We start from the raw sequence: 23,813 nt of genomic DNA, 5'->3' as shown, positions 1-23,813 counted from the left end.
GGAGAAATGTGTATTCAAGTCCTTTGTCCATTTTTTTTTAAAGGAATATGCCTTTTTTTAAAAATTTTATTTATTTATTTATGGCTGTGTTGGGTCTTCGTTTCTGTGCGAGGGCTTTCTCTAGTTGCGGTGAGCGGGGGCCACTCTTCATCGCGGTGCGCGGGCCTCTCACTGTCGCGGCCTCTCTTGTTGCGGAGCACAGGCTCCAGAGGCGCAGGCTCAGTAGTTGTGGCTCACGGGGCCAGTTGCTCTGCGGCATGTGGGATCCTCCTAGACCAAGGCTCGAACCCGTGTCCCCTGCATTGGCAGGCAGATTGTCAACCACTGCATCACCAGGGAGGCCCGTTTGTCTATTTTCTTTTTTTTTTTTTTTTGTGGTACGTGGGCCTCTCACCGCTGTGGCCTCTCCGGCCGCAGGGCAACAGGCTCCAGATGCGCAGGCCCAGCGGCCATGGCTCACGGGCCTAGGCACTCCGCGGCATGTGGGATCCTCCCGGACCGGGGCACGAACCCATGTCCCCTGCATCGGCAGGCAGACTCCCAACCAGTGCCCTTTGTCCATTTTTGATCAGCTGTTTGTTTTTGTGTTGTTGAGGAGTTCCTATATAGTCTGCGTATTAACCTCTTATGAAACATATGATTAAAATATACATTTCTGGATGCCAGGAACCTGTTGTCTTAAGGTTCTTTTTTTAAAAGAGTAAATTTAGTTATTTAATTTTTGGCTGCATTGGGTCCTTGTTGCCACGCACGGGCTTTTAGTTGCAGTGAGCCGGGGCTACTCTTTGTTGTGGTGCGTGGGCTTCTCACTGTGGTGGCTTCTCTTGTTGTGAGCATGGGCTCTAGGCGCGTGGGGTTCAGTTAACTGTGGCACTTGGGCTCAGTACTTGTGGCTTATGGGCTCAGTTGCTCCGAGGCATGTGGGATCTTCCTGAACCAGGGCTCGAACCTGTGTCCCCTGCATTGGCAGGCGGATTCTTAACCACTGCACCACCAGGGAAGCCCCTTAAGGTCCTTTTAATTCCCCCAAAGCACTTGGCACCTTGTAGATGTTCAACAAGAGCCTGGTGAAAGAATAGCCACAAAGTGTGGTAGGTCAGAGACAGCTTGAAACTAAGTTTGCAGGAGGGATATGAAGAGCATTTTCCAGGCAAGTCCGAGACCCGTTACCTCTGGAAGGCAGTCGGGGAATCAGGGAGCCCCCTGCTCCCAAAGGATTACCTTGGAGATGAAGAGGAGGGAGCAGAGAGTGAATGAACTCTTGGCCTTTATTAAAAAGAAGGCAAGGAGAGTCCCACTCCCCAAACATCCCCTGGAATAGACACACTGTAGGTCGGGCTACGGAAGGTCAGATGAACAGGTGGACCCTCTGGAAGAGGGCAGTCCCAGGGCAGGGGGCACGCACCTGAGCATCTAAAAGACCCTCGAGAGTGAAAGAAAGCAGAGCACAGAACACACGACCTCTGTGCCCAAACACATGCCAGGGGGACCCCTCCCTGCAAGGGTGGGCGAGGGATCCCTGGAGCTCCGGACACCCAACCAGCGGATGGAACCTGTGAAAGGCTGAATCCTGACCTCCTAGACACAGAACATTTGGGGGCTTCTCTGTCTTCTGGGAAACAGGATGTGGTGATTGCAGGCTTGGGCTGAAAGGATGCGGCTGAAGAGGTAAATGGGGATTTGGTGCTCTTCCTTACATGGGGTTCCTGTGAGGATGAGGGAAGTGGGAGCTGCCCGGATCCAGACTCCTTACTCTGGGTTAGAGCAGCTGTGGGCACCGTGGCAGAGCGCCCGGGGGAAGAGGTCTGTTCCCCATCAGGCCGGAGGGACGCTGAGCCTTCAACGTCATGGGAAGTGGGCCTGGGGAATGGGATGGGGTGGGCTCGACTTGTTTTCTGTTTGTGCTTCAGTAGAACACCTTCTCCAGATACGCATTCAGGAACATCCCCGAGGGGTCCAGCTTTTCTCGGATGGCACAGAACTTCGGAAAGGCAGGATACATTTTCTCGAAGTCCTTCCGGGTGCAGTTGTGGGCCTGAGGAAGCAACCAGATACAACAGGCCTCGTTCCCTGGAACCACCATTGCAGCGGGGCTGCAAACAGGCCCCCACGTCTGGATGCCTGCATGTGTGACGCTGCTACCCCCAGGCACACACAAGCACATACGTGCACGCATTCATTCACATGCACCTATAATGTAGAGACCCAAAGAGGAGGGAGGAAGTTCTTAGAAAGTAAAGAAGGAAGGTGTTAAAATGCAGCATTAAACTTCCCATTCCCTTTGCCACCTGGCAGTGTGTGAGTGGAGAGGGCTCTGGCCCCAATTCAACTGCTCATTAGTAAGTAAGTCCCGTCACCTCTGAGAGACCCCTAGTTTCCTGTCTGTTAAATAGACCCACCGCCTCATCCTGCTCGTAGGGTTACCATGAGAATTAAATAAAATGAAAGGTGAGGAAGTTTTCTGAAAACTCAGAAAATTAGTCACTGGGCTGTTGGAACATGAATGCAGAGGGAAGATGGGTCTGGTTGGGGTCGTGGGGGGCCCTCCTTCCTGTCACTTGCTCAGCCCAAGTTTCCCCACATCTAAGCCTTGGGCAGGCAGGGCAACTGGGAGGAGAGGCGCCCTCTGGTGGAAGCCTCAGCTCACAGCAGCTGCCCAGCTGACAACCCCCATGAAACATCCTACCTTGGCCCAGTGGGGCCTGCCCCCCACCTTCTTCATGATGGTCTCGTAGGCCAGCCAGTAGTCCAGCCGCGGCACGTCCTTGCCGTAGGGCCTGGGGAGGGGGCAGAAGGAGGTGAGGCCCTGTCTCTGCTTTGCACGGTCCCACCCACTGTTACCAGGCACCTTGCCTGTGCCCTCAGGACATGGACAGCAGTGACCCAGCACCTTGAGGGCTTCTGCTCAGAAGGATTTGGAAAAGGTTTACATCCTCTTGCATATTTTTTAACTGGCCACTGAAAGTTGTCATGAGTTTAAATAATTTTAAAGATTTGTGTGTGTGTATGTATATATATATATATATATACACACACACACACACACACACACATATATGTATGTATATTTATATATCATGTAGCTTGAAGATTTCAATTTTAAATCTAAATATTTTAAAATGTAAATTAAAAAAATTTAATGTAAAGATTACTTTAAGGAGATATATATATATATATACACATAGACACACACACAAACCTTAAAAATAAACATTTATATCAGAATCCCCTCATTGATGTATGGAAAGCATGGCCATATAACCTAGTTGGTCAGTTCTGCAAAGTCAGATTTACTGACAGAAAAAATCGAAGTCAGAGCTTTAAAAAATTCAAATGTTATGATGCAGCCCCATGGCAACTTTCTCACTTCTGAATTGACATGCACAGGTAGGGATAAGATAGACAGACAGATGTGGATGAGGCCGGCTGCAAGTTTGTCCCTACATGAAATAAGCCGCCTCTCATTCAGTACGTGTTTCAGAAACTCTCTTCTGGCTTCGGGGACTCCCGCCAGGACAGCGCCTTCTTGAATTGTCCCTTGGGATCCCTTGAGTTTGGGGTTTTTTACATGCTGGAGAAATACAGCATAGTAAGATTCAGGCTGGGAGAGAGTATGTCTTTTGCAAAGTCAGAGAAGGGCTATTATCAATGGGGGATGGGAAGGAAGGAAGACATGTCTTAGGCAGGAAGTTTTAGAAAAGAGGAGCTTCTTAAACCGTCCACGTCCATAAGCCTCATACAAGAGATTACTGTGCAACTAATCAGGAAAAAACGCAGTCGTGAGCTTAAGGTATCGGCACAGGGCCTGGTGGAGCCAGTTAAGATGGGCAAATGCATCCAGGCCTGATTCTTTTTTTGGCTGAACTGAAACCCGGCCTCAGAATCCTTCTCGACACAGTTCCAGGCTCTCGGAATCACTGACTAGGGCAGGCACATGAGATAGCATAGACTTGTCATTCAGTAATATCAGCTTCACAAGTAGTAGCTACGCATATTAACGTTAACATTAATATTACATATTCATTAATATTAATGACTGCATTAACATAACATAGGCTAGAAAGGGTGGTCGTAGGAACTCGAAGGAGAGAAAGACGATTTTCTGCAGCCAGGGTCAGCGAAGTCTCCCGGGAGAGGGTGGCGTTTGAACTGGCCTTGAAAGCTGGGGAAGGAGAGGGGTCCCTTCGAAGCAGGGTGGCAGGGTGGGGGTAGGGAGCCCAGCCCCACCCTGCCCCCTCCGCGAGCTGCTCACCTGTACATGATGATGTTCATGTAGCAACTGTCGCGCTGGAAGCAGGGGCTCAGCAGGATGTCGTCCCCTCGGGTGAAGCGCACCTCCACGGGGTAGTGGGCCACCACCTTGGGGTGCGCCTCCAGCATGGCCTTCAGCTCCAGCAGGGCCTCCTTGGTCTTCTCTCTGCACTCGGCCCAGGGGGATGGAACCCAGACCTCAAGAAGGGGCCTCCTGAGCTCCCGTGAGGCTCTGCACGGCTTCCCAGCCTTGGGGGCCTCGGGGATCCCGGTCCCCAGGAGGCCCCTTCCTCATGGCTGCTCTCAAAGTCCTCCTCACAGAAGAGGAGACCTACCAACTGCTCCCAGCTCAGATCCCAGGGCCCCCCCCCAATCGGGGGCTCCCCTTGGGTCTCTGACCACAGCTGTCCCATGCCCCGGCCTCCTCTTCTTCAGACAGAGTCAGGTCACTCCGATTCCAAGACTTCTACTTTTTCTAATAGTCCTTCCCCAAGAGTGTGGTGGTCTCAGCCCCTGAACATGGTAACAGAGGCATCCCTTAAGCCCTGGGCACCAACCCCCGCCCCCACCTTTTCTTGGAGAGGGACAAAGAGGGGCAATTCAGAGAGAAAGCTGCAGTGATCTGGGCTACAGACCTAGCCTCAGTCCCGAGGGGGGTGTGTCCCTCAGGACTGAGATGCAGAGTACCGGCCCCCAGCCTGCTCCATGGACTCTGCCGACCGAGGGACAATGCAGGCGACAGTCTTTCAGAAAAATCAGATGCTGGCCAGCCTGCTGCTACCCGGCTGCATGGCTGGAGAGGAGCTGATGGGGAAAGCGGAGGGGATCCCCTGGCTGGTCTCCCTGAGAGTCACAATGGTGCAAGGGCACCGGATGGGGATTCAGAGCCTCCAGTTTGCCCCCCACTAATAACAGGTAGAACGGGGAGCCTGGTTGGCAGTGTACGTGCTAGGGCAGATCCCAAGGGAATCTGTTTGTTGCCGACCCACCCGCAGGCTGGCCCACACAGCCCCTACCTGGGGATGGCCCAGTCCTGCACGTGTTGCTTGAAGCGGCACTCGTAGGTGAAGATCTTGTGGCTGCGGTTGCAGTTTTCCTTCTTCCCATTGAACAGGAGCCAGAAGAAAAAGCGGTTGATCCAGCCCACGAGGCCTGGGAGGAAGGTGCTGGGGGGGCAGGGCAGAGGGGCCTGTGATCATCGTATTATCCAGCAGTGAGTGAGCGCCGGCTGTTTGCTGGGCGCCGGGCCGAGTCCTTTACAAACCAGGACTTCATTCTCCACATACTCTGCCACGTACGCTTACCTACAGCCTGGAAATCCCTCCAGGGAATGTGAATATCGCCCCTCCATCACTCTCTCCATGGCTGCCCCGTGATCCAGTTATGGATTTTATCTCACATTTTATCCCTCTCTTCCCCTTTAATGACTAGGTTATTTTCAGGGTTTGGGTTTGGTGAAAAACCCAAACTGTGATTAAAAAAAAAAAAACACGTAACATAAAATTTACCACCTTAACCATTGTTTAAGTGTACAGTTCAGTAGTGTTAAGTATATTCACATCGCTGTGTGGTGCATCTCCAGAATCTTGCAAAACTGAAGCTCTGTCCCCACTAAACAACAGCTCCCCATTGCGCCCTCCCTCCAGCCCCTGGCAACCCCCATTCTACTTCCTGTCTCGATGAATTCGACTACTCTGGGTGCCTCATAAAAGTGGAATCACACAACATTTGTCCTTTTATGTGTCTGGCTTATTTCACTTAGCATAATGTTTTCAAGATTCATCCACATTGTAGCATGTGTCAGGATTTCCTCCCTTTTTAAGGCTGGATCGTATTCCGGTATATGGACATACCCCATCTTGTTTATCCAGTCATCCATCGGATACCTGTGTTGCTTCCACCCTTTGGCTGTTGCAATAATGCTGCTGTGAGCACAAGTGTGCAACTATCACTTTGAAATCGTGCTTTCAGTTCTTTCTGATATATCCTCAGAAGTGGAATTGCTGGGTCATATGGAAATTCTATTTTTAAGTTTTTGAGAAACCTCCATACTGTTTTCCCCAGCGGTTACACCATTTTACATTCCCACCAACAGCGCAAAAGGGTCCAATTTCTCCACGTCCTCGCCCAAACCTGTCATTTTCGGTGTAGTACCACCACATGCCACACCATCACAAAGGTCTTTGTACTTATATCCTTACCAGATTGTTGGGGCAAAGGGCAGGCAGAGTTTTGATTTCAGCAGGTTGCTGCCAGTTTAATTTCCATCAGGACTGTAGTAATTCACCCTCCTTCCACACCTGGCCATCCTGGGAGGACTTGATTGCTGTAAGCGGCCAGTGGGGGCCAGTGGCCTAGCATGGGGGCTGGGCTTATGGATTCTTGTGTTTGGAAATGAGCTGCCCAAGGAATTGCAAAGGGAAGGCTCTGCGCTTCTTGGGCCCCGAAGGAGCTGTCATCTGGCTTTCTGCTCTGGGAAACTCATTCACCAAGTCACATTCTTCCAAATGTATACTTACACACACACACAGATTAAAGTTCATTTTTTTTGTCTTTATAAAAGAAATCAATTTTCACTGTAGATGTGTTGGGAAGCCAAGAAAGCAAAATCAGCCTTCTCCTTGCTTCTCCTTCTCCTGCAGGGGTTGGGAGGGTGAAGGGTACACGCTGCAGGGGTTGGAAGGGGAGGAGAATGCTGTCTCTCTCAAGGCAGATGCTCTCTGGTGTCCCAGGCCAGCACGGCCATGGGGCAGCTCCCACCGGCCCCAGGGCACCAGGCTGTTCTCAGCACAGGAGCTGAGCTTGGCCCTGGTCCTGGCTGACCCTCCAGGGATCTGTTCCCGAGAAAGCCTGTCTCTCTGTCCTGGTCAGCCAGGGCCAACACCATCACCCCTACAGTTGACCGCTACTGAACACCTCAAGGACAGAGACCAAGCTTTTCATTAGCATTTCCTACACAAATACTATGAGCCTCCCCTAGGTGCCAGGCGTTCTCTGGGGCTCTGAAGATTGACAGTGACAGGACAGACAGCATCCCTGCCCTCATGGGGCTACAGTGAGTCTGATTGCAAAGCAGCCATTAAGTCACCAGGTACCCAATCCATTATGTTAGTTTTCATTCCCGCATCCTTGGGCACATAGTTCAGCGAGAGGCCCAGAGCTGCAGGGATGAGGCTGAGTGGATGCAGTTTCCAGAAGACATGAAAAGGGGGGCCACATGGGCTGTGCTCAGAGGTCACGGAGCTCCCTCGGAGCATCCGCCCTGGCTGGGATGTGCCAACTGTGATTTACAGCCCAATTTATTTAGATGCTCCCTGGGCCCAGACTCCACAGACACAAGCACATAAAGCTGCCAGGCTGCTGTGATGGAAGGGGAGAGAAGCTGGCTGGGCATTTTCCACTCTCACTCCCGATCCGTTATCTGATGGAGCGATGGCCTCTAGGTTGGACTCACCGTCTTTAAAAAGACACCAAAATCCTCAAGATAAAAGACTAGATGGCTACATTTGATAAAATTAAATACAGCTACACATCATAAAACACCATGAAAGTGAAAGATAAGACACCAACAGGGAGAAGGTGATGCAACACACATAACCAGCAAAGGACTGGTGCTCAAGATACATGTAAAAAAAGCCGTACAAAACACTAAGAAAAAAACAAGCCAATTTTTTAAAAGAACAAAGTGCGTAAATGGGCACCTCACAGAAGAGAAATCTGAAGACCAATAAACTGAAAAGCTGGGCAGCCTTATTAATAATCAGGGAAATAAGAATTAAAAACCATAATGAGGTACCATTTAACACAGAGCACACAAAAATTTAAAAGCCTGACAGGTCCAATTTTGTCCAGCTTATGGAGGACAGAGAATCTTACAGTGCTTGGCAGTTAACTTGGTATTACTACTTAGGAGAACAACTTGATCTTATAAAACTAAAGATGCTTATACTTGGTGACCCAGGAATGCCACTCATGATTATATACTCAAGACATCAGAAGCAAATTTCCAGAATGCTCACAGGAACGTTGTTTGTAATGGACAAAAAAATTCCTGGAGACAACCCAAATATCCACCAACAAGAGCATGGATACATACATTGTGGTAAATGCGTACGGTGAAAAATGAATAATTACGGCTATTCATATCAACATGGAAAAATATCACTATCAAAGCTGAATTACCAATTTTTTCTTTCAGGGTTCAGAAAACTACAGTATCAATAAAAGCAAGAGAATGATAAGCATAAAGTTTGGGGGGGTGGTTTACCTTTTGGGGGAGATACTGTGATCTGGGAGTTCCACCAAGAGGACTCCAATTTTACTAGTGTTGTCTCACTTCTTAATACGGTAGCAACAACAAGATGTGGGTGCTTACTATATTAGTCTTTATATTTTAAATTTGTGTTGCCTATATTATTTCCATGTATGAAACATTTCAAAAATCTTTATCTGATGCCATTCCATGTCTTGGCTGGATACAGAGTCACCACTCAAGGCCCCAGAAAACCTTCCCCATCACTCATAGTTACGTGTTTGGTGGCAGACATGGGGCCTGAGCCTGAGCACAGACTTCAGGCTGGGAAGGAGGTAAGAAACAGGACAATACGAAGCTTCACGACACCTGTGAGCCAGGGAGTGAGGCTTGGGCACTGGTATTTTTTAAAAAGCTCCCCAGGGTTGAAAACCCCTGCTCTGGACCCAGGAGACAGACCCAGTTTGCACAACTAGGTAGGATGTTGTTGTTCTGATGGACCACATCTGCAACAGTATATGGCAGGTGCTGGGAAAAGAGACACTTGCATTCCTACCTGATCCAGAGCAGGAACTCCAGTAAATAGAATCCAACAGCATAGTCCCAAAACCAGTTGGCCGAAGAGGAAGGAGGCTGGGAAGCAGAATTTGTGGTCAGTTTGGGGCCAGAGCTGAGTGTCTCCTTAGAAGGAGATGTGTCCCAGGAGAGGCTGTGTGTGTGTCCTGGGGGAAGGGTGACCCACCTGCCAGGATGATTGAACGCCTCACCTCCTACCGCTGATTCCCATGCCCTATCCCCTCGGTTTCATGCTTTTTGATATGTTCAGGTATTCGTGTATTTTGCACACGACAAAGCTGTGCATCTGTCCCTCCTCTTCAGAGCCCACGGGCCGGGTGTCCAGCAATCATCCCTTATGAGCCCTACGCCAGCCCCTTACACACAGTAGGTGTCCTGGCTTTTGCCTGACTTGTTCAATCAACATCATCCTAAGTGATGGTTTTGTTTCCTTCTGCTGAGAAGGTCACGGTGGGGAGACAAAACCAAGGGTTTCTTCACCTGCACGGCTGGGGGTGGGAAAGATGGGGGTGCTAGAGGGAAGGTGGGATGTATTAGCTGGCTTCTGAGGTCTAGCCCAGCTTCCTAGGACTCAGCCTATCCTGTCCTGCCCACACCTCTGTCCCCTGTTCCCCTGCCCCACATCTAGATTGTCTCTTGACCTCACCCCTCCGCATCCCTCCCCGCAGACACATGGACCCTTACTGGGCCCACCTTCCTTCTTCCTTCCACCCTCTGGCCTTTTGTGCTTCTCTCCTCAGGCTCAGTGATGCTCACCCTGGCTTTTCCTCTTACCTCTCACGGCTCATCAGCACGGTAACGGGCGTCGGGCGCCCGGGGGGCGGGGGGGGGGGGGGGGGGGGGACGTGTGGGAATGGCGGGCTGTGTGTGAGGAGCGGAAGATGCCCCGGCTACCTTGTTGGTGTGGTCCTGGTAGATGACGCTGACGTTCTCGCTGTGCGGGAACCAGAGGAAGCGGAAGTATTCGGATTTTTTCAGGTGGCTGTCCAGGTTGTCAAGAACCTGTCCGAGGCAGGAGGGAGGAGCAGAGATTATATTGGTCACAGGACGACGGTGGGGATGCTGGGAGCCAGAGCCCACCATCAAAAGAAAATACCTGAACTTGTCCTAACATTGCTAAATAGCACAGAATGTGTCTTATAAGATGCTGGACGTTAACAATACCCACTTACAGGTGGACTTCCTTTAGTAACTTAGAGGACAAAAATGACCTCTCATTTGTTCTGGCTTGAGTAATTACTATCTAAAGTTTGGGCAAGTGCCTCAGTTTCCTTATCTGTAAAGTGGGATTAATAACAGTACCCATGTCAGGATTGTTATGAAGATTAAATGCATTCATGCTTAGAAAGTGCTTAAAACGGTGTCACAAGCTTGGCGAGCCCTGTACAGGTACAGGCTGCTGCTGCTGCTACTGTTACATTGTCATTGTCATCGTCGCTCATCCCCACAAGGCCTGACATGTCGGGGGCCCTCAATGGAATGGACAGGAGAGCCTTGCTCGAATACGGCTCATCGTTTGCACACGTGGAAATAACGTCGCAGAGCAAATCATGTCTCCTTGACATCCATCAAGCTGATACAGGACAAGTTCTGAGCCAAAGCAGAGACAGATTTGGGGTTTGACAGGCAGCCGGGAGGGAGGGGAGGAGCAGTGGTCTTGGAGTAAGCTCTGGATTCAAGTCCTGGCTCCGCAGCTGCACGACCTTGCAGGAACCCCATCCCCTGAGCCTTGGTTTTCCCACCAATAACATGTGGGCACTTGTGCAGATGAAATGAAATAACCTATGCTGAAGCTTCCGAGTCGAGTGCCTGTCACGTGGCCTGTGCCCAGTGGAGAGTCTTGTTTCTGAATGTGAGCAATGCTGCCACACATTTAGGGCCCCGGGCCTATTCCCCACCCCCCGAGTTCTCAGCTGTGAGCCTCAGGAAGCCCTCTGAGGCCTCTGGGCAGCGTGTCTTCATCTGTAGAACCAAGACCTTAATAGTTTTCCTTCCTTCCTTCCTTCCTTCCTTCCTTCCTCCCTCCCTCCCTCCGTCCCTTCCTTCCTTCCTTCCTCCCTCCCTCCCTCCCTCCCTTCCTTCCTTGACTGTTGTGAGGACCAAGGGAGTTGATGGATGTGAAAGCAGTTTATAAGCCGTTAAACACAGCTTGTGATTTCCACATCTGATCAGGAAGGGAGGTGAAGCCAAGGTGAAGCGCTGAGGTGAGCCCACCTAAAACTTCAGTTTGGAGCATCTGGGAGCAGTGGGGGAACTTTAGAATTCTGGATCCTTGTCGTCACTTCAGGGAGGCCCCCTAACTTGTTAACCGATGCTTGATGGGGCCTGGGGGATACAGGAATGGGTTGCCTTCCAGTGACCCAGCTGCCATGCTAAACCTCCCCCGGCCCATGCCAGGCCCAGGCTGCCGGTCACCCTATTGCATCTCCGCACGTGTCTCTCCAGTCTTCCCTATAATCCGCTCCTGCTGCCAAGGACGGTGGCTGACTTAGCTGCCTTCTTCGCTCTCACCGGCCCTCTCGCACTAGCCTCATAATTTGCTCCATTTTTCATCTCTCCAGACAATGTCACAGGGAAGCATCCCAAAACACAGCTCAAAAATCCCCAGCAGCGCTCCATTTCCTACAGAATCGAGCCCAAACAGTTCAGGACTAAGAAGCCTCCTTCTACAGACACTGTCCGGTACCTTCACCACTGGCCACGAGTGACAGTGGAGCACCTGGAAAGTGTGGGATCTGAACTGAGATGTATTGTAATTTTAAAGCTCCATGTAAATCCCCCCCGCCCCCCGCCCCAAAGCTCTCTCCTTCCATTCTAAGCAGTTTCTATTTATATCACATCCATCCCAGAAGTATATTACAGGTATTGAAGCATACATCTGTCTCTGAAATTCATCAAGCGTCTCCTATAGGTCAGTGACGATTTCATTCATATTTAGTTTCTCCCCGAGGGCAGAGATCAGCAAATTTTCTTTCTGTAAAGGGCCAGATAGTAAATATTTTAGGCTTTATCGTCTCTGTTCCAGCTACACAACTCTACCATGGTAGCGTGAAAGCAGCCACAGAGGATACATTAACAAGGAGCGTGGCTGTGTGCCAATAAAACTTTATTTACAAAAGCAGGCAGTAAGCCAGCTCTTCTCTGCAGGCCGTAGTTTCCCAACCCCTTGCGCTAGAGCTGCTAGCGTAGCTCCTTGGACACAATAAATGCGGGAGGGCCCTATGATTCCTTATTTGAAGAGGAGGGCCTTTTCTGCTGGGCTATAGACCTGGGGAAAGTTCAGGAAGAAACTCCAGAACCCTGTTACTATCACTTCCCTCCTGACTGGGTGGTGGACCCCTGACCCATCACCTCCGGGCAGAGCTGATTTTCTCCTGGGAGAGCAGGGAACACAGTCTGGGGCTTGGATGGAGGATGGGGCTAGGACACGAGAGAGCAGAAAATCCCCCATTTCCTCGTGTACCAGCATCCAAGGCCACCCTATATTGCCCAGAATCTTAGCAGTAAATGTAGTGGTGCCCCTTTCTCAGCTCTGGTGACTGAGAGATGCGTGCCCAGATTTCCACCCCGAATGGAGTGATGAGAGCCACTGTCACATCACATTTTGTGCCTCTCTCCTGACCTCTGTCGTTTCTTTTCCTCCCTGAATTAGAGGGACAAGGCATATCTTTTTCCCTGACACTAAACTCTAAGTTCCTGGAGGCATGCACCATGCACGCTCCAGCTCTGTACCCTCTGTGCTCCCTAACTTAGCGTGGAGTGGTGGCTGAAGGCTGGAGCCCATCCAAGGCCCATCCCATTGTGAGCTTAACTCTCTCCCTTCAGGGCCTACAAACAATCCTATCTGGAGGAGGAGGGTCCCTAGGATCATGGATTTCCTCGGTCTGACCTGTGGTTCCTGGGAGCACCACCAAAGGGGTTTGGGCCCCAGAGGAAGTCTTCCTTGGCATGTTATTGGCATGAAGGGTTCTAGAGGATTCATTCCCCCCAAATTAGTGCCACTACTGAGTTGGTTCTTGGGACCTGGTTACCAGGCTCAAGAGCAGAAGCTGAGAGCTCCATGTCCCATGGCTGGGGGTTACCCAGTCATCAGCGAACGACCACCCAAGATAGTGGCAGGCACTGGGATGCTGCTGACAAGGCTGGTGTGTCCCTGGGACCAAACCTGCTTCCCAGAGCGTAGCGGGAGCGGGTGATGCAGGCAGCCAGCAGTACCCCTCACATCTCATTATGGTTTGCATGGCATAAAGGGCAAAAGGCTGACAGCTATTTCCAAAATCCTCATGTCTTCTCATGGGCTGTGATTTCATACCAATCAGACTGCAAAGAGTCAGAAATGCTGAGACTGTCATAAAAAGCCATGAAGGCTGCCCTTTTCTTGGCCTCACTGCCCAGAAGCACTGATTCCGAACTCCCCCTTCCCCTCATATGGCTTTGAGCAAACTTCAGAAACCGTGTTGAGATGTAGTTAAGCACATCAGTCACGGGAAGCACGGAATTGCACCTGAGGTGGACCACACACGGCATGGGTGGGAGGAGATGCGGAAAATCCCAGAAAGGGATGGATTTTCAATAAATTCTTGACCCACTGACCTTGAGTTACCTGGTATTGAGGTCTGTATTTTGTGGACCCTGGGGAGGTAAAAAGACCTCAGATAACATCCCTGCTCTCCAGAAACTGACCACCAAGCAGGAAGGAGGAGGGAAAACAAATGGTAAGAGGCTCCTGAGCAAATCAGGGCAACCAGCATGTGTGGCCTGGAAAGTGGAGTGTTAGGTTCAGAGTCTAGAATCTACCCACAGAGCAGGGATCAGTAGGTAGTATTCTCTTCCAATAAAGCCAGAGAGAGGACGGACTGAGGGTCCCTCTCTCGGAGGCTATAAAGGGCAGTGGACTCAAGTGCTGTGTGTCCTTGAGTCCTGACAGCAACCCCGTGGGGACAGTGGTGCTCCTATCCCTACTGTATCGGTGAGGAATCCAAGCTGGGGCTGCGGGAGGGAGGAACTGTGCAAAGTCACAGCGGGTCAGTGGAGAGGGCGGTCTGACTCAGAGAGGTGTCACAGGCTCTACACTGCACCCTCGTGGTAGCTTTCCTGGGACTCTTCCAGAGCTCAGGCTGGAAGCCCCAGGATAGATACACGTGCTGGATGGGAGGAAGGGAATAGGAAAGGAAAGACACACAAGGGAAGGAAAAGTGGCCGAGAAGCTGAATCTTCAAACCCGCCTTTACATGCAGGAAGCCATCATCACAGTCCTTTGTCCTGGCTTCCGGTCCTCTCCTCCAGTGCCCTCCTGTGGCTCACGGCCAGCCCACCTGGAGGGCTTGGCCATCAGGGAGCCCACCCTCGTCTAGAGGGGACGTGAGGCTGGGGGGCTGTGTGCATCTCGGAGCAGCTGCTACTTAGAGGCAAACGCTCGGGGCAGCGTGGTCTGCAGCCCCAGGGGAGGTGGGACAGCTTCCTAGACACCTGAATGGCAAGAAACTGGGAGCCGATGTCAACGTATGAACCCAGGAAGGTTTACTGTCTTCCTATCGGTTCTCAGGAACCTGCGTGCTCCTGGAAGTGAGGCCCCGTTATTTTTCCTTTTGGATTAGAAGGAAAACCTCCATGCAACTCAAGAGTGAGGAACAACTGGTCTAGTGACGGTTCTCCGATTGGTCCTCCTTCCTTCCTCTATGGGCTGTTTCCTCTTATACGGAAGCAGCCTGGGTCTTGGATCCCACCTCCATCTTACACTTCTTCCCAAGCATTCCCAGCCCCTTGAAGGGGCCCCTTAAAGACTGCTCTGAGTGGAGAGAGGGCAAAAGTGAACTGAATGTGGGCCGATTGACTGTACATACTGCCGGCAGTAAATGCCAGGGCTGTAAATGCCACCCACCCTCTGTGCAGTCCTTATCTGTGGCCGGCGACTGGGGGCAGGGAAGGCTGTCCGTGAGCGTCCTGCATATGCTGATGCCGGGCCCGACAGAGACCTAAGCTGGGTGTAGGGCGCGGGGCGGCATAGCAGCAGGAGCCGCTAGTGGGTAGGGAGAGAATCCACGGGGGATCTGCTGACTCGTGGAAGAAGGGGAAGAGCAGGGTCTAGCCCCTGGAGGCCTTGCAGGATGGGCTGGGGTCCCAGGGGAAGGACGGGGCCTTCCCACCAGGGTTCATGCCCCTCCTTGGGGATAAGGGCCGAGAACGTCACCAGATGCTCCAGGGGAAAGAAAGAATAACGTAAGAGAGGACCCTCTGTCTCCAGGGCTGGGTGACGAGGTGCGGGCACAGTTTTGTATTGAAGTGTCGCACTGTTTACAGAACGTCCGCACTGAAAAGGACCTCGGGGTTCACCTAATCTGACCCCACTTTTAAAAGACAAAGAAACCGGGGCTTCAGAAGTTTGAAGGACTTGGTCAAGGTCACACAGACTGAGCTGCACAGTCAGGCTTGGGGCCCTGCCTGCTTCCCCAGAGCCCTTACAATATACTCGTTGAGTGTTATTGTTGTGTAACTCTGTGTGTGTGTGTGCGCCCGGGGGCCAGTCCTACTTGCAAAAAAGAAGCAATCTCTTTATCTCTGGGTCAAAGTATTCAGCTTCGAAATGAACAAGTTCTGACCTAAGTGAGAGGCAGGAAAATAGATTCAACAACTAAGCACGTTAGAGCCCCTTTCTGGTTGAAGGGGGTCTCTGCCCAGCTCCCTTCTTTGCCTGAGATGCCCACCCACGCTTTAACCTGTCCACTGCTCCACTGAGACCTTTCTCACCGAGGTCAGCAACGCCTCCTGAAGACCAGACCCTCGTGTTGATCCCTGATTGCCCACAGCGTTGGACTCCTGGCTGCTCTGTCCCGGACACTAAGTACTAAGGCTCCCTTGTCTCCTCCCCCAGACGCTCTCTCCGTGGGTGGTCTCATCCACTGCCATGGTCAACCGCCCAGGGGGTTGTTGATCTCTGCTTTGGGCTGAAACGCATCTACCCCAAATTCATATATTGAAGTCCTCATCCTCAGAATGGGACTATATTTGAAGCTAGGGCCTGCTTGGAGTGAAAAAGAGGCCTAGATCTGCCCCTTAACGCTGGTCTGGGGAGGCAGACTGGAGGTGGCCCCCAAGAGCTCAGAGCCCGGGGTGGTTCCAAGCAGTCACATGGACCAGCCCCACCCGCATGGGGCTCCCTGGCTTAGCCATGCTTCGTCACTGCCAAGCAATTCCTTCTGGGGCCAAAGCATCAGGCAGCTCATTTGCCAATACTGGTCCACGCAGGCTCAGCATTGATATTCTAGGGATCAATGCTGCGTCCCCTACAGGCATCCCCAGAATCACTTTCTCAGCCACCAACTGGGATTAAAGTTTCTGGGGTTAAAGTTTCACCAAACACCATGCCTCTGAGTAAAGGGCCTTGTGGATCTAAATCCTTTGCCTTGAGGTTTAATGTATTAGAAATTCCAGTGGTAAGGATTTTTAGACCAGATTCTAGGTAACAATATCTTCCATTTGTCACTGACTAGGTACCATGGGGAACACGTTTTAATACTGAACTAGACTCTTTGCAGGTGTTATCTGATTTAATCCTCAGACTCAATACTCTAAGGTAGACATGATTTACTTTGCTTTTAGATGAGGAAACTGAGGCTCAGCAAGGTTCAGTGGCTGGCTCAGGGTCACAGCGTGGAAGTGGTACTGCCAGCGTTCAAGGCCAGGTCAATGTGGTCCCCAATCCCACCATAACCATGTGGGGCCAGTAGTGCTTGCATCACTGCCAACTCCATCTGCAATACAGGGTCTACCTGTATTGAATGGTGAGGTGATTATGGAGGAACTCAAATGCCAAGGAAGTTGGAACCATAGATTTGAGTCCTATAGCTTAGTGATTACCAGGGATAATCAGTGATTACCAGGGATAGGTCCATGCTTGCCAGGCATTTCAGGCCTACTCCATGCTACCCATCCATCCATCCAGTCATTCATCTCATTCATCCATCCATCCGTCATCCATCCATCCATCCATAATCCATTCATCCATCCATCCATTCATGCATCCATTCATTCATGCATCCATCCATCCATCATCYATCCATGTACCCATTCATTCATCATCCATCCATGTATCCATTCATTCATCCATTCATTCATGCATCTGTCCATCCATCATCCATCCATGTACCCATTCATTCATCATCCATCCATGTATCCATTCACTCATCCATTCATTCATGCATCCATCCATCCATCATCCATCCATGTATCCATTCATTCATCATCCATGTATCCATTCATTCATCCATTCATTCATGCATCCATCCACGTATCCATTTATCCATCCATTCATTCATGCATCCATCCATGTATCCATTTATCCATCCATTCATTCATGCATGCATCCATCCATCATCCATCCATGTATCCATTTATCCATCCATTCATTCATGCATCCATCCATCCATCATCCATCCATGTATCCATTCATTCATCCATCCGTCATCCATCCATCCATCCATCATCCATCCATGTATCCATTCATCCAGCCAGCCAGCCAGCTAACCAACATGGGTTTTCATTCATTCAAAAAAACACTGCTATCAATCAGAAGCTATCCTTTCTGCCCCCCATCATCCAGTTCCTCTGAGCTCCCCTGACCTGCTCACAAAGGGATACTGCTACAGTAACGTAGGGCCAACGAAGGTCTGGTGAGGTCAGCCCACTGCCCCATGCAGGGGGCCTACAGAGCCGCGGGGGCTCTCAGTGGTGCATGACTTACTAATGCCCTCCATTTATTTTCTGAGGCTGAGCGGTGATGAAGGAGAGACAGTACCTCTGTCAAGGTTGAGGGAAAGGAAGTCTCCTGCAAGTAGAACTGGGGCACGCACTGCAGGGTGATGGTGAGGACGACTCCAAGGCTGCCCAGGTGCACCCGTGCCGCCTGGAACACCTCTGCGTTGCTGGACTCAGAGCACAAGAGAATGGTCCCGTCGGCCGTCAGGAGGGTCAGTGCCACCACCTGGAAGTGGGAGAAGAGCCACATTTCAGAACCCCTAGACTTTGCATGATGCCCTCACTTCCCCGTTTGTCCTTGGAAGTGAGGCCAGGTGTCTCCTAGTCCCAGAAGCCCGCCGTCATCTGGTCACAGGGAACTTTCCCAGCTGGGTCTCCAGTCACAGCCTGAGGGAGCCTCAGTCTTGGGGGAGGGAGGAAGGGGAAATGGGGAGAAGGAGGCTGTGTCTGGGTGGCATCGGCCCTCAGCCGATGTGGTTCCGCGGGACCCCAGTGGCTTGTCCTCCCACCACTGCCTTGGTCATTCTGTGGACTTCACACTCGGGATGCAGCGAGCTTGTCCTCTGCCCGGAAGAAGTCTAAGATGACACAGGCTCCAAAGAGCCCTGAGGCCCTGGGTACAGGGGGCTTGTGAAGGCAAAGGGAGGATGTGTGTGCATCCGGGGGAGAGCCGGCCCTGCTGTCCCAACATGCAGCCCGGGGACCAGGGTCCCCTGCAGGCTCTGCTGCCCCCCTGGGCACTGACTCGAGTCCATCTTCTCTTTCGGGGACCTCTCACTTGCCTCAGGAACTAGATTCCCCTACTTGGCCACACACAACTGGAAACCTCTGGTCTCTGCAAAGAGTGGGCTGCGCAGTTGAAGACAGGCGGTTATCGTCAGTGTCCTTGCCCTTGGCCCCCATTTCCAGAGGAATCCTCTTGCATTGCCTGTGGAAGTACTTTTCCACACTCTGCTACCTGCTCGTTTGGATGCAAATTGCTTTCGACGTGTGCAGTTGGTGGCTGGGTGCTCAGGGTGAGAGAACAGATACAGCTGAACTAATTCTAATTAACAGCAACCAAGACGAAAGAGGAGACATTGGCAGAAATGGGGCACGGTGGCCCTCTGTGGGAGTGAGGGCGTCAGAATGATTTTTATAAAAATCAGACTTTGGGGCTTCCCTGGTGGCGCAGTGGTTGAGAGTCTGCCTGCCAATGCAGGGGACGCAGGTTCGTGCCCCGGTCCGGGAAGATCCCACATGCCGCGGAGCAGCTGGGCCCGTGAGCCATGGCCACTGAGCCTGTGCGTCCGGAGCCTGTGCTCCACAACGGGAGAGGCCACAACAGTGAGAGGCCCGTGTACCGCAAAAAAAAAAAAAAAAAAATCAGACTTTGTCTGAGATCCAGGGCAGAGCATGAGAGCTGCCAGTGAAACACTGCAGCCGGGTCCAGTCACAATAAAGGTGGACAGTGGTTCACCAGCTGTGTGACCTTGGGCATGTGACTTAACCTCTCTGTTCCCTCATCTGTGAAATGAGGAGAATAACCAACTCAGAGAGAGTATGTGACGCACCCAGCTAACTGCCTGGGATACAGTGGATATTAAATACGCCAGTCCCCTCCCGTCTCCTGCGTGCAGGGGCCCATGCTGCTCAGCTGAGCCTCCTCAGGGAAGTGGCCAGTAAATCTCATGTGCATTTTGATTTCTGGCCACTCAGAATTCTTTTCCATACTCTGCTGATCATTTTGTAGAAACTGAGGCAACCAGCTTGACCTCAGCCCTGGAGAGCAGACTAGGACTGTGGCCAAATATTGGGAGGGGTGGTTTATTATCCTTCAGCCCCAGTTACCACTGGGCTCTCCTGGACGGTGAACCCCCTCTGAGGGGGTAACGACAAGTCTATGGAGGGCTCTGAGTGCCTGGGAATCAGGTCCCACAAAACCTACCTTGCTTTGCTTCGTGGTCGAATGCCCTGGGCCTTTCCCCTTCCCTGGCTCACGGCATCCCCTCAGGATGCCTCTCCCTTGCCTGGTGATTCTCTGAGGCTTTTGTGCTTGAAAGAGGGGGGAGGAAAAGGACAAGGGCCACCAGTGTGAGTGCATAAGGTTGATGAGAAAGCAAAGTGCGGATTTAAGGGACAGTAACTCTGAAGTGGCTCCCCCTCGTGGTGTGTGAGAAAACAAAGTGAAGCCTTGGAAAGTGCTGTTGGCCATTTTCTTTCCACCCCATGCAGCTCTGGACTGGAGCACGTGGGACCAGCTCCCAGAAGCCACAGTCAGACAGCACCTGCCGGGGCGTCCGTCTTCCTTAGAACAGAGGAGCCGTGCTCCTGGCTGGTTGACTGGGGAACACGTGAGCCATCAGTGCGGTCAGTGCCGCCACAATGCTGAAATTTCTTTGACAGCGTAGTGTGGGCTCTGGAAAGGGCCTTGTCCTACATACAAACCCATCACAAACATGTATTGAGCACTAACTGTGTACACTCAGCTAAGCACCTGCACGCACTGCTGTTGCGATCATCCCCATTCTCCAGGGGAGCAAACTGAGGCAGCCAGAGGGGAAGAGACCTGTCCCCTCCCTGGTCACACAGACAGTAGTCAAAGAGCTGAGAGGCAAAAGCCAAACCCCAGCACTTAGCAGTGATGTTCCGATGGCCAGAGGCCACATGGCCCAGAGTGTAGGTGGACTTCGGCAGGGAGGCACGCGGTGAGTTACGGCCAGCATGAGGGTCTCTCTCTCTTCCCCGAGGGTGAGCGGCCAGCCTCCACGGGTACCCCCCAGCAGCCTGCTTCACGGAGCCATAGCCTGGCCTGTTAGAAGCTCCTCCTAAAACTGAAAGTTAAAGGAGTTTGCCCCCCAAAGGGGTGGCTCCTGACGCAGGCGTCGTGAACTGTCATCCAGCCCCCGGGCATTGACACATGCTGTCTCATTGAACACCCTCCCTGGGTTGAGGAGTATTCTCCCCAGGTGACAGCTGAAAACAGGGATGTCCAGAGGAGTTAAAAATCTGCCTATGTGCCACACACAGCACACATCAGGCTTAGGTCTGGGGCGCAGGTCTGAGCCCCAAATTGGGCTCTCGTGAAGTTTAAGAAATGCTTTTTGGTGAAGGTCAGGTGTGGATCCCAGGCCCGCCCGTGCTGGGCTTCTTCCTGGCTCCTCCCCGACTTGCTAATCTGGAAAGTCCCCTCGCTTTGCCTGACTCCTGCCTAAGACCTTTCAACGGGGATGGACCCCTTTGCTCTGCTTGCCCTTTTCCCCAGGGTGGCCAGGAGGCTCCTGAGAGGCAGGGCTGCGTCAACATGCACGAGGGCGCCTTCGTCACTTGTGTCTGCTGGGAACGGATGAGGGTTAGGGGAGACGATGTTTCTGAAGGACCCCTGCCGAGTCTCCGTCAGAGGTGAGACCGGGTGGGTTTGAGGCCCTCGTGGAGCTGTGCCGACACTGCCCTGGAGTACCTGCTTGTCCAGCAGCCACGGTGCAAAGGGTGAAAGGGGCTCCGTCCCAACCTCCCCTCTCCCTGGCAGTCAGTGGCGAAGCAGATAGACTCACCTGGGTGGCTAGGATGCCGTGCTTGATCCCCGTGTTGTGTGTTCCGGACCCGATGACGCCAGCTGCAGTCACGTCTGACACGGCTCCCAGGCTGGAGGGAGGGGGAGGGACGAAGGGACCAGTTAGGCTTCCTGTGACAATGCCCCCTAGGGTTTCGGTGTGAGGCCCCTCAGAGCAGAATAGTTGATCCATCTCCTGCCTGGGAATCTCATCCCCAACTTACCACATCTTAGATCGTCTGACTCAAGCCAGCCCTTGTCTGTGAGCCGCGTGGCCCGTCAGATGAGCTAGTGGGGATACGGCTCAGCTCCGAGGGGAGGCCTGCCTGCCTGCCTTGGGCTTTCTGCAGCCGAGAACATCCCTTTCCTCCGACCTCCATCTGCCAGCAATATCTTCTCCACCAACCACAGGCCAAACGCTCCTACTAAGACTTCTCCAGACCCAGCCTGTTGAGGCCTGTAGAGTCCCCATGTCAGAACTGCACACACAGCCATCCCAGGATGGTAGGAGGATGCAGGAGAAGGAGACCATGTCACCCCCTGCTCAGAAACCTCCAGGGTCCCCCGGGGCCTCCAGGTCAAGCCCGCACCCCTCAGCCTGGTGTTCCAGGCCCTGGAACAAATAATAAGAGGGTGCTGTGTGCACGAGGACCAGATTCCCAAAGGGGAATAAGATGCCTCCACCGGCGTGGGCTCTGAGGACAGGAATTAGCAAGATGTGCTCCGATCTCAGGGTCCAGGAAAGACAGTGGGTCAGGAGTTTTTCAGAAATCTTACTTCTCAGGAGCTTTCTCTGAGACATCCCAGCCCCGTCTGAAAGGAGAACGGAACCAGTGTTTACAGAAGGCCCACTGGGAGCCAAGGAGATTGGAGCTTTGCACGCTTCACGATAGCCCAGTTGCCTTGGTTCACACTTGAGAAATGGGCCCGGCCGGCAGGGCAGGGATCGGACCCAACCTGGCCCTCAGCGCAGACCCAGGGCCCCAGAGGCAGGAGGGCCCTGGCTTCCAAAGAGGCAGATTGACAAGGATGAGAAAATCTAGCCTCATACCCTCCTGCAATGGGACCTGGGGCGGCCCTGGTGAAACAGGAAGAGGAGGAAAGGAACCGACGCCTCTTCCTTCCTCTGCCCTCACCCTTGTGTCACTCTTACCTCTTTGTCCACATTAGTTGGGTGACTTGGTGATATCACCCCTTGTGAAAATACCAGAATGTTAAAAGAAGACCACAGAAATCCTGTCGCAGGGAATGCCCCAGCGTGTGGACAGGCAGATGCGCGAAGACGTTCATCACAGCGTCATGAACGATAGTGAAGAACTGAGGACGACCACGTGCCCATGACAGGGGAGGGGATGGTTCACCAACCTGCAGTAAGTCTACCCTTGTCCATGAAGCTCACAGAGACTAACGAGCAACACGGAAATGGGCTTGGGACCACGTTAAAAGAAAGAGCTGATCTAAGTGTCCATTGACAGATAAATGGATAAGGATGTGGTACGTATATACAATGGAATATTACTCAGCCATAAAAAAGAATGAAATAATGCTATTTGCAGCAACAGGGATGGACCTCAAGATTATCATACTAAGTGAAGTAAGTCAGATAGAGAAAGACTAATACCATATGCTGTCACTTATATGTGGAATCTAAAATACAACACAAATGAACTTATTTACAGACCACAAGTGGACTCACAGACATAGAAAACAAACTTACGGTTACCAAAGGGGAAAGAGAGGGATAAATTAGGAGTTTGGGATTAACAGATACACACTACTATATATAATATAGATAACCAACAAGGACCTACTGTATAGCACAGGGAACTATATTCAATATCGTAGAATAACCTATAATGGAAAAGAATCTGAAAAAGAATACACGCACACACGTATATGAAACTGAATCACTTTCCTGTATACCTGAAACAAACACATCACTGTAAATCAACTATGCTTCAATAAAAATAAATAAATAAGTAAAAGAAATAAGCTGGACAAACGTGAGGCCCTCAGGGAGGAAGAACTAGGAAGGAAGGATTAGACTTTAGTCCTCCGAGGGGTGGAGAGAACAAGGGGAAAGGTCACTTCCAGAGTCTGTGGAGCGAGACAGAGCCAGGAAAATGAAGGGGGAACCGACACTTACTTAGTAATTACTATGCGGGGCACCTTTGACTCACGCAGGGCTCTGAGCGCCCCTATTTCACAGCCCCATTTTCTAGATGAGAACTCTGAGGCCCAGAAGGGTCAAGGAACTTGAGTGACAGCTGGTACGAGGTAGAAGCAGGATTGCACCCAGGCCTGCTTCTGGAGCTGGGGTCTTCACCAAGCTGCTGTCCTCCCTCTTAGGAACAGCGCCTGTGTCCTGCTCCCTCTGGCTCACCACACAGTGGAAGCTCCAGAGCTTTCCAGCTGCATGACTTTGAGAAGCACCTTTGCCTCAAGACC

The 23,813-nt window shown here is 51.8% G+C and overlaps 1 protein-coding gene across 1 annotated transcript in view; it reads right to left on the bottom strand.

Annotated features, from left to right (window-relative positions):
* Window positions 1-1,252: 1,252 nt before the first annotated feature.
* The window catches only part of LOC113610122 (L-gulonolactone oxidase), a 31,960-nt gene continuing 9,399 nt past the window's right edge, over window positions 1,253-23,813 (bottom strand). The window contains exons 5-12 of the mRNA XM_027087947.1: window positions 21,367-21,457; window positions 17,874-18,059; window positions 9,974-10,081; window positions 9,060-9,136; window positions 5,268-5,417; window positions 4,253-4,417; window positions 2,687-2,777; window positions 1,253-2,035 (exon numbers count right to left, since the gene is read on the bottom strand). Of these exons, the coding sequence (XP_026943748.1) occupies window positions 1,907-2,035; window positions 2,687-2,777; window positions 4,253-4,417; window positions 5,268-5,417; window positions 9,060-9,136; window positions 9,974-10,081; window positions 17,874-18,059; window positions 21,367-21,457 (997 nt within the window). The 3' untranslated portion in view covers window positions 1,253-1,906. The remainder of the gene's footprint in view (window positions 2,036-2,686; window positions 2,778-4,252; window positions 4,418-5,267; window positions 5,418-9,059; window positions 9,137-9,973; window positions 10,082-17,873; window positions 18,060-21,366; window positions 21,458-23,813) is intronic.

This window comes from Aethalodelphis obliquidens, unplaced genomic scaffold (assembly GCF_003676395.1).
Source record: "Aethalodelphis obliquidens isolate GAN/ISIS:26980383/991018 unplaced genomic scaffold, ASM367639v1 scaffold61, whole genome shotgun sequence".
NCBI lineage: Eukaryota > Metazoa > Chordata > Mammalia > Artiodactyla > Delphinidae > Aethalodelphis > Aethalodelphis obliquidens.
This window is presented reverse-complemented; position numbering and strand designations above follow the sequence as displayed.